This window comes from Manacus vitellinus, unplaced genomic scaffold, assembly GCF_001715985.3.
Source record: "Manacus vitellinus isolate BGI_N305 unplaced genomic scaffold, ASM171598v3 scaffold_18_pilon, whole genome shotgun sequence".
Taxonomy (NCBI): domain Eukaryota; kingdom Metazoa; phylum Chordata; class Aves; order Passeriformes; family Pipridae; genus Manacus; species Manacus vitellinus.
In genome coordinates this window covers 2,569,893-2,588,348 of record NW_021939324.1, presented here as the reverse complement: position 1 = coordinate 2,588,348, position 18,456 = coordinate 2,569,893, and the positions used below count along the sequence as shown (strand labels likewise).

General features: G+C 40.2%; 1 protein-coding gene across 1 annotated transcript in view; it reads right to left on the bottom strand.

The window, feature by feature from the left end:
- Nucleotides 1–2,016, bottom strand: part of FREM1 (FRAS1 related extracellular matrix 1) — a 58,177-nt gene extending 56,161 nt beyond the window's left edge. The window contains exon 1 of the mRNA XM_018070522.2: nt 1,549–2,016. Coding sequence (XP_017926011.1) covers nt 1,549–1,779 — 231 coding nt within the window. The 5' untranslated portion in view covers nt 1,780–2,016. The remainder of the gene's footprint in view (nt 1–1,548) is intronic.
- Between the last annotated feature and the right edge of the window lie 16,440 nt (nt 2,017–18,456).

Below are 18,456 nucleotides of genomic sequence, written 5' to 3'. Positions count from 1 at the left end.
ACATCTCCTGGGACTTCTTGAGAAGTACCTCTAACTATGTGCTTGAAACATGTTGGTTTACACAGGACAAAGAGGCTGTTTCAAAATACCTGAGTCCTACTGCACATAGAAGCTGAGGTGGAAACTGAAAGCAAAGTCACTTCTTCAGTCACATTGCCTACAGAAGAGGTTTGCCAGAGATTTGTCATGTCTTTCTTTTTCTCCTCTTTTTCTTCCTCTTCTTTAGATTGGATATTAGGAAAAATTTCTTCACTGAAGGGGTGGTCAGGTATTGGAACAGGCTGCCCAGGGAAATGATGGAATCACCATCCCTGGAAATGTTCAAAACTTGTGTAGATGCGGTGCTTGGGGACATGGTTTAGTAGTGGACATGGAAGTGCTGGGTTAATGATTGGACTCAATGATATTCAAAGTCTTTTCCAACCTTAATGAGTCTATGTTTATATGAATCAAGAGCCAACCTATACTGGGGAAGTAGAGGTGGGGTACTATGGTCAGAGTCTCTGTTCTGGCAGAGAACAAGCCCTGGGGAAGTTTCAGCAGATGCACTACATTTCTTGGGGCCAGTCTCTAGGGAAGATCAAACACTGCCCTGCTCATTGCAACACCTCCTGTTTTCCCTGCCTATGCTCCTTAGCAGTGCTGATTCAGCTGAAATACTTGTCAGTGGTCTGCAAAAGTAACAGTGATGACCAAGAAAAAAGTTCTGAAAAATCTATTGAAACTGGTACTCCTGCACCTACCTTCGCAGAAACCGCCAAAAACTTGGAAAGGATGTTTAAAACTATATACATATATAAATACACAAAAGTGTATGCTGTATGGTACAATAAACAAAATTTTTCAAAAAGACAAAACCTGTTTTCCTATGGTTTATTAAAACCATTCATCTTCTATCTATACCATTACCTCTTCATGTCAATTACTTTATAATCCTTCCTGCTATGACTCAGGTGGGGCAATTTGTAAAGCAGATGAGTAGCAGAACGGTGATACGTGAAATACATCTCATTATTCCTACAGGCTTGACATTTGAACAGAAAACAGGGGGAGTTTAATGTATTTGCCATCTGCTAGCAATTTGGATGTTGCAGAGCAGAGCAAACAATGGTGTACACAATGTGCTTATTGTATGTGATTATTTTTTTCTTAATTGCTCCCTAAGTAGTGGCTTCGTGACTAAAATGCAAAATGCTCTAGTGGGGTATGCATTACCCAAGGGGCACTCATTACCCTCATGATTGAAAAGCAAGCAGCTGAGAGGCTCGAGAATATCTCCTAACCGAAAGTTCTGAAATACTCATTCTTTGCTTGTGAAAGGACACTCTGACCAAACTCACTTCTGTTCACTCATGTTACTGAGCTCAGTTTTTGGATTTCTGTGTTGCAGTTCTCTGCCAGCTGTCTGCTTAAGCAAAAGGCTAAATCTCACAGACCGTTCAGTTTCATGCCTTTTAGTCACTATCCAAAAGAAAAAAAAACAGTAAGGCAGCTCTTTCTAGTTTCTACCACATGAACACTCAAAGCAGCACAATGGAGCCCAAATACCTGTGGAGTTAGTTTTCCAACTCTCTGCGTTATTGGTTCATTAATCACAACTTCAACTTTGCAGGCATCCTTCTCTCTGGGGATGGAAAACTTGAGATCATCTTCTAACAGAAAGACAGACTGTCCCTTCATCACTTTCACCCCGCGGTTCACACTGATAAAGGAGGAACACACCACTCTTAGCATGACAGGCAGCAGCAGAAATAACCAGTTTTTCTCAAAGGACTTCATATTAGAAGGGGATGCCAGCCTTTTCCACCAGTGAAAAAAATTTCTTAACAGAAGGAGTCTTCTTTCTCCACAAGCAGACTTTTGCCATATAATGAAGCACCAAAATATTAGTTGCAGGTAAAAACATATGACATGTTTTCTATTAAGAGTCACTCCTTGACTGAAATTTGGGCAGGACCCTTTTAAAATATCCTTGGAATTTTATAAAATTCATTGGTCAAGCCTGACAAAATGATGAATGTGTTCTCAGAGTCCTTTTAAGGTTTGTTAATCCTGAAAAAAATAAAAGAAAGAAAATTGCTATAAGGAATCGAGCAACTATTGGGATTTAAAAAACCCTACAAACACACACACAAAAACCTTCCACCATTTCTTACAGTTGCAGTTCATTTAAAGCAGCAGCTTAATTTTACCCATATTAGGCCTGGTTGAGATGGAGCTCATTTCCCCACAGCTGCCCTCACAGTGCTTTGCTTTGGTGGTTAGAAAGGTGTTGATAACACATCAGTGTTTCGGTGACTGCTGAGCAGCGCTGGCACAGCATCAGCGCTGTAACACCCCCCCCCCCAGTGGAGGGGACACAACCAGGCCAGCTGACCCCAGCTAACCAAAAATTAGTCATATGATGTCAGCTCAGATATAAAAGCTAACGAAAAAAGAAGGAATGGAGGGGCATTTGCTGTTCACGATGTCTGCCTGCTGAGAAACCGCTCCACATTCTGAAGCCCTGCTTCCTGGGAAGTGGCTGGACATCTCTCACTGATGAGAAGCAGAGAATAAACCCTGTTATTTTCCTCTTCACTTGTGTGTGTGCAAACTTTCCCTTTTGCTTTAGTAAACTGCCTTATCTCAACCTACGAGTTGTTTCCCATCTTATTCTCTCTCCTCTGTCTGGCTGGGGAGTGACAGAGCGGCTTGGTACCTGGCATGCAGCCAAGATCAACCCACCACAGTCTTGGTGCCATGACTAGGATCATGAGGATTTTGAGATAAGGATAGTAACTGAGAGAGGTAATGGGCAAAACAAGTACTGAACATTGTTGGAGAATGAAATGATAATGGGGAATTTTTGTTGTAATTGTAGTGAAGGGTCAAGGGGTAAATTTTGTGTGAATTGTCCATTTTCGTTTGGTGTTGTAATTATGTTATTTTTGGTTTTGTGGAGGGAATTTTTGTTATGTTAATGCTCTGACTTCTTATTTGCCACAACTTTACCACCAACAGTGATCTTTCCTGAAAGTGAATTAAAACCCAGATCCTTGTATCTCTTTATTTTTTTCGTTGTTGTTCACAGGTTTGACTCCACTGTTTCCAGCAGAATGACCTTCTGAACAGCCTATAATTGAATGCACACATCCACCCAGCTTTAAATTTCACTGGAAACCAACCAGCAGCTCAGAAATCATTTAAAATTTTTCATTCCCTAAAGTAAGACAAGACAGATCACTTCACCACACATTCAAGACTGACTAACATACCAATAAATGATATATATATTTAAGTTTGGGACACAAATCTTAAGTCTGGTTTTCTAGCAATTTATGTTTCCATTTTGGTTTAAAATATTGCAGCCACATCAGTCTGAAGAAAATCTGAGGGAAAATGTAGAATTCTAACCAGAGGAAAAGGAAATTCTTGGTAGAAAATGTTTTAATGTGTTTCATTAACAAATCAAAATCTCAAATAATTTTAAAGAAGTTTATTTACACAGGCAGGTTTCACTAAAATCTAATTATGGAAATATACCCAAAATACTTGCTAAATTTTGTTTCTTTCTTTGGGGATGGGTATCCATAGCACTTCCTGAGACAGCACTTCACTTTCTAAAATTCACAGTTTTGAAACACAGTCTGCAATTCTATAAAGAACAGCTAGGAAAAAGGGGGAGAAAAACATATTACACTTGAGACTCCAAGTGGGAAAGTATGCTTTGCAGCAAGTGCACTCTTTTAACCTAAATATCTGACTGGCATTTATCACATAGTGCATGGATTTCTAGCATTTATCAAATATAATGCATTTCCTTAAAGTACCAGCTGCAAAGCAGGGAGAGAGGTTCTGAATTAAAACCTTCTGTATTGCTGTGTCCTTTTTTTACTTCCTGCACTGAACAAAGTGAAGATAGGGCCGAGGAAAGTGAAATAACCACTCTGACATACGTGTCACAAAGTTGCTCTGAGGAAGATCCTGCCACAAGGACTGCAAAGGATTTTAAATCTTTTGACACCAGCCCCTGTCTGATGAAGAATCAATGCATAAGTAAGTCTGAGCAACTTTCAGAGAAGACGCATTTTCTTAAGCCATAGAGGGGCCCAGATAAGAAGAAAATAATTAGGAATTTTAGATTCTGGCTAGGACCTGGCAAAGTGCTAAGAGGCAGTGAATAATTCTGAGCCATAGGCCTGGTGGTTTACTGCTCATGACAATGCCAGTAACTCTGTGCTGCATAATGGCAGGCTGGGGCATTGATTTATGGTGCAAAAAGCCTTTATTCAGAGGGCAGAGGGCACCTCAGGAGAAAAGCTAAAATAAAAGCCTGAAGAGTTTTGACTTTCTCCACTCCCACCTGAATAGCTCCTGTAAAACCACATTATAGTTCAGAGACAGCCTGATCATCATTTCACAAACAGCACTGGTTGGGAAGGGTACTGTTCTCTTTACACACTACATACGTGCTTAAAACAAGGGAAGGCAGCTGCCTCCCTCCAACAGGCACTGGCAGAGTCATTCACACAGACACTTCTGCACCTCAACTCTGCTACAGCCCAGGTTGCTCTGTTACTGGTGCCTGCCCCATAAAACTCAGCACAGAGTACAGGCAAAAGCCTCAGGCACAGGCAGTAGTTTCTTTGTTGCCTTTTCCTACCCTGCATCAAACAAAGAGCAAAAAGTCTCAAAGGGGAGCCAGGAGCGTTTTGACCAATTTCATATTTGTTGTGTAAGGCATTCTCTGAAACAAATTTGGTTATGTTGTCACTGTCTTGCTTTGACTACTTTTACTTGCAGGCACAGCTCCATTATACATGGGTTTGCCCCATATGTTCCAGCCACTGGCCCCTACTTGTCTGCTGAGCGCTGTCTCCTTAGGTGGCCAAGTGAAGATCTTCATCAATCACTTATCTAATGTTAGTAAAATGAAACGGCAAGAGACCCTTTCAGCACAAAATGGCAATAAAAATGAGAAGGTTTTGGTGTGAATGCCATCATATTAGCATCTTCACCTGGTATGAAGAAAGTCATTGCTTCAGCAAAGTCGTGGGTGTGCTACATAGTACTTACTCTGATCAACAGTAACAGTGAGCTGCTTCCCAGCAGCTATACAACTGCTGGTGATGCCATTGCCATATTTTGTGGCTGCTTTGAACTTCCTTAAATTTTTTTTACTTCTCTTCCCCTAATATCACAGCTGAGCCTGATTCATCCCTGCTATTCCTTGGCATGTCATCTGTGTACCCAGAATGGACGTACAACTAAGGCACTGTAAAATCGAAATGCACCACAATATTTCAGATGTACTGAGTGGTTTAAAGAAATAATGGTGTTCATAAGCAACACATTAGGAGAATCAGTATTGTGAAACTAAGCTGTTTCCTCATCCACTTTCTGTCTATATGGCAAAACACCTAAAATAACTCCAGGTGCACTGCGTGAGTACAAAACTACCAACTTTGGTCCCAGAAGTAAACCAGTCATGTCAGTTCAGTAATATATCATATACTAGTTGTTATTCCTCAGATGGCTCACATGATTTATGAGGAGAGGCTGAGACAGTTGGATTTGTTCAGCCTGAAGAAGAGAGGGCTTATTGCTTGTTTTAGAATTCTAACAAGAGAATGCTGAGAGCCTGGAGGTGCACAGTGAAGGGACAAGGTGCAATCCACAAAAACAGCAACACAGGAAATTCACATTAGACATTAGAAAAGAAAAAAAAAAAAAAAGACAATGTGATTATGGACACTGGAATAGGTTTTATGGAGTCCTCTTAGAGATATTTTAAAAAGCAACTAACCAGGGCCCGAGTTGCCTGATGTAACTTTGAAGTTGTACTTGCAATAAAAGCTGGCTGTTATTGGAGCAAGAGGTGGGAGCAGTTACAGTTTTTCAGCCTAAATCGTGTGGTAACTCTAAGCTGAAATGACAGAGCCAACTGATTGCCAGGACCTACGTTAATTACCTGGTGTAGTTTTGAAAAACACTGCATTATACCCTGCCAACTCTCCCATAATTCCCATGGCATCCAATATAAAACCCTACTGGTATAAAAAACTATGTTAGCAAGTAAAGAGACCACCTTTCCCATAATTATAGGTAGGTTAGCCAAGCTGACACTGAGATTTGGAAGACTGGAAAATATGTCCTGTAGATGTGTCCAAGGCATTGTACAAAGGACACTGGGCAAGGGGAACTCTAAGGAGCTACTCTGCTGGCAAACTCCTCCCCTGCTCTGCAGATGAGCCCAGGGTGGGAAGGCTGAGGCAGAAGGGGCCTGTGAAAAGGCAGTGAATGTGACTGTAGAGTTAATGCAGTGACATGCCAAACTTGGGACAATGTAGGGGATGGTTTCCATGGACTTTAGATGTGGTTTGTTAAAAATTTCCTTCAAATGCCAGAAGAACTGATTTTCCCTTAGGGCTTCTGGTGCTCATGTGAGAAATGATGCAATGGTTAATTACAAACATTAGCATTCTCACCAAATACAACTGGTAAGTCTGATTTTGAGGAGAGCTAATTTGATGTAAGTAAAAGACTAATCCAAATTACTTAGATAGCTACCTATCAGTACCCCCCCCCAAAAAAAAAAAAAAAAAAAAAAAAAAAACTCAGAAACGGCACCACTAACTCTCAGTTGAATAAAGAATCTGTAATCACTAGTGAATTTAAGCCAAGTCTCTATGACACCCAAAGTCTGCACTGGGATTTGGATGAGACTTTAAGGGTTTGTCTGTGTGTGACAAAATCTCTGGTTACCTGGGATATCCCACTGAACAGCTGGATCAAAAATTGCCCTCTTCTTTTTCAAAGTTGGAGGGGATAATGGAGAATGATTGTTGAGGGCTGGGAGTTGCACTGTTTGTTTTAATGAATATCAGAAAAAGTTTACAAGAAATAGAAAGAAAATAGGATTATTTTTTTTTTTAGAATGGGTTTAAAGAAAACAAGTGACAGCCTTCCAGGATTTCTAGGAAACAGGACAAATATTATTACAGCAATTAAAATTCAGCCCAGGGCAACGAAAGGATTGTGGGTATTAAATCAGCTCATACAGTCACATAATGGTTTTAGACAACATTTTTCAAAACATCAAACGCAATCCAGCTATAGTTTAACTTCACAACCAGCTACCAGAGATCTTTGAATACTTTTGCAGGACTTCATAATCGTAGTAACTAGAGAAAGAAATTACACACTTTATCAGGGAATGTTTAGCACCTTCCCAAATGTAGTTTGGGAAGATTCAGGAGCTACTGACTCCCAGGTTCAGGGTTTTTTACCCAACTGCACAAAAAGCATCTGAATCAACCCAAGGACATGTTCTGTGAGTTGTTAAAGCATGAAATGTTATATGGACACCCTAGCTATAGTAACTGTAGCCCACACAGCCATTACTATGAGATAAACCAATCTGGGTGCATAATCTGAGATTATGAATGGCACATAATCTCAAAAAATGAGAGAAGCAAAGCTAAAGTATTGATGACAAATGATGCACTCAGTCCCTCTTTACAGGCAAGTGGATTGCATTTTTAATGCATCGTTATTTTAGTAGCATGTGCTATTTTGTTGCCATCTGTAAACTCACAGATTGATGGAGATAGTGATAGTTTCTTTTCCCCATGAATAGATCAAGTCCTCTTGGACTGTAATGTTATCATAGACATATATGATCAAGAACACTTATCATACACTAATATTATCAAGACTACTTCAAGGACTGCAGAAAAAAAATGAACATAAGAATGAACAGATAGAGGGTATTTTAATTTAAAATTAAAATCTATTCTGGAACATATGTTCAAAATCTAAATGTTCCCAGATCCAAACCACTTCATTATCTAGGTTAAAATGATCTGCATGCAGTTCACGTTGCATGCAAAACAAACCCTAAGGAAGAATCAAGAAGAAAATGCTGGCAGACACACAGCAATAACACCTGTGTAAGAAAAAAGAGCTGGGGCGACTTCTACAGGCGTGTGTGCTGTTCTACTGTGAAAACAACTGGTAGTTTACAGTGACAATGTCTCCCAGTGACACCCTGGACACATCAATAGAGATGCATTTTTTCTAAGGTAAAGTGCAGTGCCGAGTTAGCTGAGATGACAACTAGCAGAATTCTCTAACTAGCAAAAATATAACTGGAAAAATCCCCTTTCAATAACTGAAGAAACTGTGGATAATTATCCACAGAATTTGTTGGAATGTCTCAGCACAACACAGAGTGACAGCAACTAACCTCTAGAACAGAGAGTTTGTTTTAAAGTTTGGTTCTAGACACATACATAGAAACCAGCAGGAAATATAAAAACCATGCAAGCACATATATCTTAAGGAACACACATAAGTATTCATCCATAAGACTAGTGAACATCTGCCTCATTCAGATGAACCAAGTCAGTTGTCTGAATGTACATGAAATTGTGAAAATGCAGACAGATCTCTACTGCAAAGTAAGCGTACAATTTAAAACATGCATTTAAAAAAAAAAGTTATCTCAGCTAAATGAAATATATCCTATATAAAGACTTAATAATATGAAAAGTTTTCATTATATTTTTCAATACTTTTTAATTGTATTTCTTATGTGTGTCTTATTAGTAAAACAATTCTAAGCAAAGAAATCTTGCTTAGTGCTGCCAAGCTTCTATAAAAGATAAAGCCACAAAGTTTTATTAGATTTGATGGAAAAAAGCCAACATAGTTGAGAAATCTATATCAACTTGAACATTAGGATAAAGTAAGTTGCTTGGAATCCTTGACTTTCAAGTTAACTTTTACTAAACAACTGGCAAGAACTAGTGTCTGCTTTCCTCAAAGGTAGAACGGAGTTTTCATCCATCTCGAGTACAAAAATTACTGTCTGACTGCTTGGCTGCAACATTCAGCAGCAAACTGAACTCTGCAAGCACTATTACAACCACAAACACAACAGCATTTGGTGTACAACAAACTTGAGTCTGATACTTACAGGTAGCAGCGTTTCTGCAGGAGGTTGAACATGAGAGCACACTAGAATAAGAGGAAAAATGTAAGTCACTGACCCGGGAATCTCTGGTTTAAAAGGCTGGCAGAGAAAGAAATCCAGTGAGTGGGCGACAGAGAGAAAGCAGAGAGGGGGAGGGGAGAGATAGATGAAATTCCAGTCTTTCTGGTCAGCTTGGCTGTAGCTTTCTCCGTACTGAAAATCCGGGAAAAACACTCCTTGCTTGTAAGACTGACTGCAGAGTCCCAGATCATAAATACTTTCGGTCTCCCTATGATAACAGCATTCAGAGATGCCTTGTAGTGTTTACACTCAGCAATGCTTCTCTGGCAGCCGGCCCCAGATCTTCCTTTCCCCTTCTGCTAGTTAAGTCTGTTGGGACTAAAAACTGAGCTGCTGTTATTAAGGTCTGCTCACTTATATTTCTCCCCACTTCTGTGTTTATTTCCTTCAAAACACACACACACAGACACACAGATACACACACACCACCCCAGGAGTATTCAAACTTTAATCTTTTTTTCCCCATTCAGAACAGCAAGAAAGAGGAAGGGTATAGAAAAAAATCCTACCAATCATAGAATACCTCACAGAATTCAAGATATCTCTCCAGTCGCCTTTCATGAGATTCACGTAAGATTTGCACATTTGACTGGTTGGTGGGATTCTAAGTAAAATTTGCTACCACACAGTGGGTCATTGGTGCATCCTGAGGGATAAACCTAACAGTCCAAATTTTCAGAGCACAGAGGTTGTATTGCAAAGTCGCAATATAGGGAGAGGCTATTCCATATCCATCTCATCACAGGGACCAAAAGAGTTTTAAGCATAGGGGACAAAAAGATTTTCAGCCCAGCCACAGGTCATTGTGACAAGGGCAAGAGGGACAGCACAGGGAAGAGTTATTGACTCCCAGGTTACCTGTGCAAACAGGGGCCAAATCCAGCACAACTGTAACACTTAGCATGTTGTCTTTCCTTGCCCCTCTTTGAACAAGAAAGCTGACGTGACCCTCACAAGGAAATAAAACCGCACTATAAAAATGCAAAACTGAAGTCAATAGTAAGAAAGAAAAGAACCAGCAGATGTTCCTGTGGCATGACTTAAAGACAGATGAAGAAAACAGATGGCTGTTAAAAATGAAAATTATCTCTAAGCTATACCATGTGTAATATGATACAATCTGGCCTATATTTGCTTATGAGAAAATACTAGGCAAAAAAATATTTCCTTGAGGTACATCACCAATATCAGAGTGGTATACTGGCCTGGATTTCATCCTGCACATTTTATCAAGTTTCAGAAAAACTTGGAATAAGTATTTATCTCCTCTGAGAGATGTGTGCTAACCTGTGTGTTTGTATTTTTGCTTGCTGGAACATAGCTTCTAATTCACTGTGATGAATGTCCTGTTTGTATTGTACAGTCATCTGGTTAGGATCATCAGCATAACGGTCCTTACAGACTGATTAGAAAAGTAGCAGCTTGTTTTAAGTGTCAAGTCTGTGACCCATTAGTCAATAATATAATGGCAAACTAGTTTTATTTCTCCAGCAATAAACTTAGCATGTCATTTCTTATAGTACTCTTTAACTACAATTAATTTGTGCAATCTATCAAGGTCGCATTATCTAAAGAATAGACCAAAATTACCACATCTTTTCTTGAGAAATGCCAGAGCACTGAAGAGCACTGAAGACATGTCTTTTGTAGACATACTCATTCTTTTAATTTCAAAGTTTGCCCACACAGGAAAGAGAGTAGTTCAGCTTCCCATGGATGAAAATTAAGCATGGTATATATTTTTTATTAATTACTAGTAAAATCATGCAGTCCAGACTGTTGATATGAAGATAGTAAGTTAAAAGTTTTCTATAAGCTTTCTTTAACAAGATATAGTCGAAATCAGCCCCTTTCTTTACAGGCTCTTATTTGGAAAATTAAAAAAAATGTACTTGAGGCACAAAGCAAGCAAGAACACATGCACATACCCCCATACCCACAGACACCTCACACATAGCCCCATTCTTTCCCTTTGATTTTGACTGACATTGCTAAGTGATGGCCTAAACCCGCTTTGTCTGCCCTCTGCACAGAGTGTTTGAGAACATGAGGTTCTCAAAGTAACAAAAGACTCATGCTCATCCTAAATCTGGAGGCTGTTCACAGGAAGATCTGTTGAACTGTGGGGGAAAATAGATACAATTATTTTCCAGGTATTCACTACATGACATAAATTTTTATTATGTGAGCAACGGCACCTGGTTGCAGCAGTCCACTCTTCAGTCCCTAATGCAGGCTGAGAAGAACAGAGCGAAAGATCATGTTTAAAAGGATGTTAAATGTACCTTCTTCTCCCTCTCCAGCCTATATATACACTCTGTCCATAAGGATTCACGATGAGAAGGCCCTTGAGTGCACTATGTTCTTCCTAAATACAAGGTCTGACAGTGAACATAAAAGAAAGGGTAGACAGGCTGACAGAGAGCTGATCCTGCAGGTGGCTGTCAATCTGCTCAGCTTGCTTGGAGACTTGCCTAGTGGTTCCCATGATCAAGACAGTAAAAACACAATAATCATGCCATCAAAGAAACCCAGCGTGGTTCCTATAGAAGAAACAAGAATAATCTGGGACTACTGGTGCTTGTGGCTGGTTTCTTTGCAGGGCTATGCATCACCATCACAACTAGGAGGGTAACGCTGCTGCCCCAGCCTGTCATTTTCATTCACAATAATCACAAGGGTTTACAAGCACAAAGTTAATAATGAAATTCACGAGCAAACAGTACTCTGGTTATTCTCCTTCTTTATCCAAAAGCTTTTTCTGGAGCATTACCAAGGAATCACTACACAAGATATTCCTTTGAGTTCTTTCCTAGGAGACTGAGGATCTCTTGCTTGTATAACCAACAAGAAACATGCTCAGTTTTCATAGTACAATGCAATTAATGTATAAAACACAAGAAAGGAGTTAGTTCGTGATACTGGGAGTACATCCATTTCCTCTTCAGCTTCTGAGGCACTGAAAAGCTTCATCTAAGACTAAGATACCACAAAGAGCTTCTCTTCTTGGTCAAACCTTCAGTGGTGATGCTCTGGAAAAGTTGCTGCAGTAGCAAACTGAGTAGAGGGAGGCCCTACGCAGAAACGTTACAGTCTTCAGATTCCTTGTAACACATACTACATAACCTCATACTTTGGCACATAGTCTTTTGTGGTTTTGGTGACTTCAGTAAAGAACCCAATGGTTTGTGGCCTAGCAGTCAGAAGATCTGTACTCAGGTGACAACTACATCCTTACAAGCATGGACATGAAACAAAGCAGCCCTTGAGATTCAGTAGCACAAATGCATGAGGGAAGAGCAGTGATTCTGGCTGTATTCCACACAACCATTCTTGTGTTTGGGAAAGAAAAAGACTGGAAATTGCATTCTATCATTGCTAACGAGTTTGGTGTGATATGGGTTTAAGTCTTCTTGTAATCAACAACAGGAATGTCAAGTAACTCTCCAAATGTGGAAGAGGTTTCTATGCCAATGAGTCCAAAATTATAAGGCATTACATTGTTGACTTTCTCTCTTGAGTATCACAAAGTATCAGAAAGTATCAGAAAACATTCTTTTTGAAAGACCACTGTCATAGAAATTCGTCAGGATCTAAAGAATCTCTCGGAGGCCTGACGTTTAGGGAGAAATTTTCAGCTCCAGTGACAAAAATATTGATCCCTTAATTTATGAACCATGACATAGCAGAAAAAAGCTGTAACCTAAAGGGAGTTTTAACTGGCACACACCTCCGCTAAAAGTGATAGAAAGGCAAGCTGTTAAACTTCGGGGAATGAGGGACATCACCCAGATCCAATCCACTGACAACAGCCACTTACTAAATCCAAGGAAGCCTGTATTTACTCTACTGCAAAGCCTCACATTTTCTCAGCAGGTACTTTTACTGGTAAACTTTAAAAAAAAAGAAAAGGAGAAAGAGAGCCAAGGAAGAGAGCCAAGGAAGAGAGCCAAGATGCTATTTTTGTCTAAGTTACAGCAAATAAAACTAGGTTTTTAATCAATCTGGAAATCTAGATGAATCATTCTTTGGACACAGGCAGAATTTCTACAAAATCTGACTTATACCGGCAAAGCCTTCTCCTCTCACACTGTCTGTAACAGTGTTCTTAACATCTAAGATTATTATAGGAGGCCTGATAGATGATACTCTTTAATTTAGCTTCATGTAATGTCAAGCAATGAGTCTAAAAGCAAACCATTTCAGTTTTGGATACAGCTCCAGGGAGTAAAGCCATGTATTGCAATGCAAAAAGTGTTAGCATTGCAGTCCTTATCAATATCACACAACTTTTAAATAAATTATATTAATGCATTAACGTCTTACATGAAACACAGCTGTCAGATGATCAAATGCACTATGTCACTGCCAGCTGCTTCACTGGAAAATACATGCAGAGAATGCATAATGGCAAAGTTCTAAATCAAAAAGAGAAATTATTCAACTTTTTGACTGCAGAAGGGACACTAGACACAAATGACTTTCTGGAAAATACAACAAGGCAGCAGAAAAACATTTGTTTTGTGTCAGTCTAAAAGTCAGAACGGTGTCTGAATGTTTGAGACACGTGAGTGGCATTTCTAGTAAAACGAGTAGCTTCATTGAAAAATCCATGCTTAATGCTATTATCTCTAATTATAAACACTTTTATATTTCCCAAAATTCTTCATGTCTTGGGCTACACCCTCAGTTGTTTCAGAATAACAACAAATGGACATCCTCAAGGACTTCAGCACCGTGGCAGCCCTTGCAGTCCTTTGTCTGAATACACTTAGAGCACATTAGCACTACTAAATTTTCTTCAAATTATACATCCATAAGGATTAGCATACATGCTGCAAATCATAAAAACGCCTCTTCATGGCCATGGTATGCTTTTTGGAGATGTGAGAAGGACTAGGAACAGCTGGATGCACAGCAGCAAAGTCTTCCTCCATGCCCCCCAGGGCAGCCTCACTGTGGCGTGCACGACCACAGGAGATGTGTGACTATGTGACCATCAGAGGTGACTTGTCCCTCACTGGATAAGGATAGTAGAGACACATAACAATTTGGTAGGAAGAGAAACTCAGCTACCACTGTTCTTGCAGGATACCTTCTGCAGCACTAAAAGGCATGCTTGTGTGTTTAAGCTTCATCACAGCATTTTAATTCTAGAAATTATAATTAAGAATATTTGTACTTGCGCTTCCAGCACCTGTAAAGGTGTTGATTCTTCTCATTTGCCTTCCAGGTTGTTGCCACATCTTCATCATCTGCGGTAAAAAGATAAAGGTTAGTTTTTTCAAATCTTCAGGTGACATGGTATGTATGAAACAGTTAGCAGCAGCTAAGGTGACCAGCAGCATTTCTAGCTTTGGAGGTGGCAACAATCTGTTCTGTCACACAGGATTCACATACGAGGCCCAGAATGAACCTTTTCCATACCTTCCTGATCACAGAGATCACAGACGGGTTTACTGCTAAAGTAATCAATTTGGCACAGCTGGAGACATGTGCTTAATGAAGACACTGAAGGAATGGCAATGCCTCCACAACAGAGGATATATTTATCTTCCAGCTCATGGCCTGTTCTTTAATGTACCTAAGAAAGGATAGAAAAAGCAATTTTTTAAACATAGAAGCAGAGGAGAGAAAGGGTGAACACCACATGTTAAAAAAGTTGGCTAAAAAAAGGCTAAAAAAGACCCCAAAACTCATGAAGGACTGTTGTATGCTGGCAATCTGCCCACTTCCTGTAACAGTGCTCACGGTTAGGCTTCAAAATGCATCTTCAAAATGCGCACGTTTTCCCTCTCTTTCTTTAAAGCCTGTTGTTCCACACCCACTCATTCCACCAAAATCCCCAGACCACATGTCCCCACTGATGCAGATGGGGAATTGTTCTCATAATTAAACTACTCTCTGATTTACTACAAACTGAAAGGCTTTTAGGAATATTACCTTATAGCCATTAAAATAATTGGCACTCAGGAAAGCTTCCTTAGTTATTTTAACTGAGATCAATCAAAGGGAATTTAATGAAACTGGAGATTTTTATCCAGTCTTTGAAAACCGAGCCTTTTGTGGTGCAGGGCCTTTATTTTGGCTTTAGACCACACATAGATTGAGACTGCAGCTGGTACAACTGGATTTTCATCGCAGTCAATGCTTCTAAAGTTTCACTGACTTTCTTTGTTTACTTCATACTGCCACTGACCATGAAATACCTGCAAAAAGCGTTTTCCAAACACTGTCATAGATTTTATTTTGTATTCTACAGAAGAGTCAAAGCTCTGCAAAGGCAGAATGCTTCTTATCTGCATAATCAGGTAGGACTAACACACAACAAATACCACTCCTCACCTCAAGCAGTAGAAAAAACTGCTTAGACTACTGCTTTAGACTACTGAAATTATCCTGTGCTTATCCTTGCATGTGCTACACACAGCATCCAGACTGAAAACCAGGAACGCTAATCACCATGAAGAATTTCCATTGCCTCTGAAGTCTGCCTTTTCACCTACAGCAGTGCTTTAATAAGTATTCTAAAACTGTTGCAACCCCTAACAGTTCAGAAGGTATGCAGAAGTGTTTAAGCACAGAACAGTGCTTTAATCTGCTATAATCCTCTAAAAAGATTACTTTCTGAGGAATTTTTGTACCTTGGCATTCAGCTAAGGTATTATTAAGATGAGAGGTTAATTAAAGAAAATTGAAGAAGCCTTCTGAGACAGAGGAAGAAAAGAAACCCCACTTGTAGGCTTCTGCTCAGGGGGTCTTAGGAAAATCTATGAAGGTGTGTTATTTTTTGGGGGACCCCTGGTGGTCTAGTGGTTTGGATGCAGCACTCCCACTGCCACAGCCTGGGTTCAATTCCCAGTCAGGGAACTCCTCCAGGCGGATGGAGGTCATCAGCCCAGTAAGACCATCCATCTAAGAGAAGGTCACTCTAAACAAACCTACATCCAAGCTCACTCAGCCCCGGTAGATGAACCTTAGGATTGAAGAGTGGGCTCAGTTCAGCGCACACTGTGTCTCACCTAAAAAATCCACTGCACAGGCTTGAAGGGTTAATGACCTTTCCCAAATATTCATTTGCAAAGACTGGCCATGAGTCAGGGAGAGTGTTATTTTAATTGTGACAGCACCAGATCTGATTCTTGATTGCAATGAATGAAATTAGCAAAAGGAAAAGTGAAGCTCAGACTTCTCCAGAAAATGCCCACTGCACATGTGAGTATTGCTGTCATCTTTCTGCTTTAACATCAAAGTCTAGCTGTAGCCCAAGAAGTATCCTCTGCTGTCTGGGCAGATATAGACCTAAGGATGGGAAATACACAGGAAGGTAGGACAGAAAAGAAGAGTGCAGAACAAAGACTACTTTGGAAACGAGAGTCTGACACTCAGGCACCAACTATGGCCTACAGCTTCCTCTCACACAGCCCAAGACACACCTTTGTTTTGGCATTCTTACTGGATAGCATGCTAGTGCTAAGGCATGATCTGTTGAGGCTGAAGAAGCCCCTCCCCAGCCTGACACAGATATACAAACAGATAAAACTCAGCAAGAATTTTATAAGAAATTATGCAAGTAATGCAGTTAAGTTTTTGTTTAGCTGGGGAGGGTGTTAAACTGCAGAAACTTTTCTGTCACAGTACTTTTTCTTTGTTCTCCTGGAGGGAAGGGGGAGGAGCACGTGTCAGCCATCACCTTGGTCCGTGCACCAGGGGAGAAGAGACTAGAGGTGATCTCTGCCTGCTGTTGATTTGAACCATTCTGTTTGTACTATTGTTGTTGCTGCTATATTTCTTGTCAGTAAATTGTTATTTTTTCGCTCATATCTCCTTGCATTTGTCTCTCTGTATTGGTGAAAGGGAAGGTGACCCATTTGTTGGAGTCTCTGCCCCCCAGCATTTCTCTTAAACTGAGACACCTTCCCACGCCAAAGGTCAAGGTTAGCTCCAAACTGTGAGAGCACTCAATCACAGAAATTGAGCCAGCTGCAATATTTCAAGACAACCAACAAACCTCATGGAATGGTAGAATGACAAAATGTTCTGTTTTGGAAAGGATGTTACAGATTATCTAGCCTAACCCCCTGCCACAGCCAGTGGTGTCTGTTACAAGATCAAGTTGCTCAGTCTCATTCCACCTCATTTCATAGGATGGGTTGAGGCACATCTCAAGTGTTGGTTGTTAGACTGAAATATCCATTCAATTTAATGAAATAGATAGACAGACAGAAGAGAAATCATTTACCCCAGAGCCTGAGTAGAGTGATTAGAGACCTACTCAACCTTAATAGCAGTACAGTGTGCCAGGCTGCAACTATGGAAATAAGGGATGTATGCACCTAAATTTGATTTTCCCATCTCAGTCATTCATAGCTTTGAAAAATAGCACTTTCCAGACTGAATTCAGTGTCAAAATGAATGACCTCAAAAAAAATAAGCTACCTTAAGGTCAAGAATGCTCAGTCAGTTGGAGTCATCTGTGTCCATAAGCCCAAAGGAAGTTTTTCTGGTGGGGCACCACCATGCTGAGCAAACACTCCCTGGCTGGCGCGGAATGGGTTCACTTGACACCCACTGATGGGCAGCCATGTCGACATGGAGCTTTGTCCTGGAAGATGTACTCTAAGCAGAAGTAGTGAGCTAAGGCGCTACAGTAACACTCAGGAGAGTTGCAGTGGCATCTGTTTGTCTTCACCTCCCAGCAGGTTGTGACTACCTTGGTCCACAGGGCACTGGCCCTGAAGCAGGGTAGGTAGAGGAGATGGCCTCAGAGCTTCTCAGCAACATCACCACAAAAACTGCGATAGCCAGACTATTTTCAGCCACCAGCCAAAACAGTTGAGGATTTAAAACTGAAAACTGACATGAATTAAGCTTTTATTCAAAGCAGTTAACTCCACTTTAATCTACAAAACCAGAGCTTTGATTTATATTCTAAAAAAACCCCAGAACAGAAGAAAAGGTAGTATTATGAGTATAGACAGAGTTTTCCAATGGGTGACTGTTGGTTCATTTTCAGGAACATTTGCTCTTTAACCATCCAGACCAAAGACAGTGCCCAGTGAGATGGAAGTTCTGCAAAACTGAATTTTTTATAGCTTTTGAGGAGACATAATCCTGTCCTCTGCAGACATCAGAATTGACAGGCTGTACTTCCTAGCAATTTAGCCCATCACCACCTGCAGCAACATCACTGGATATTTAAGGAGACTTCAAAAACTGAAAAAGAAATTTTGTTAAATACACTTTGGTTAAAAAGAGCTTTTAATATCAAAAAGATGTAGTCTGCACTTAAAACTGTCTGGGAAGAGGAGATATTTAAATGTGCATCATAGGATCACCATGACAAAGTGTACCAAACTCCTCTTCACTAATGTTCAAGGTTTGAACCAGGACAAGCCAAAAGCCTCACCAGTGGG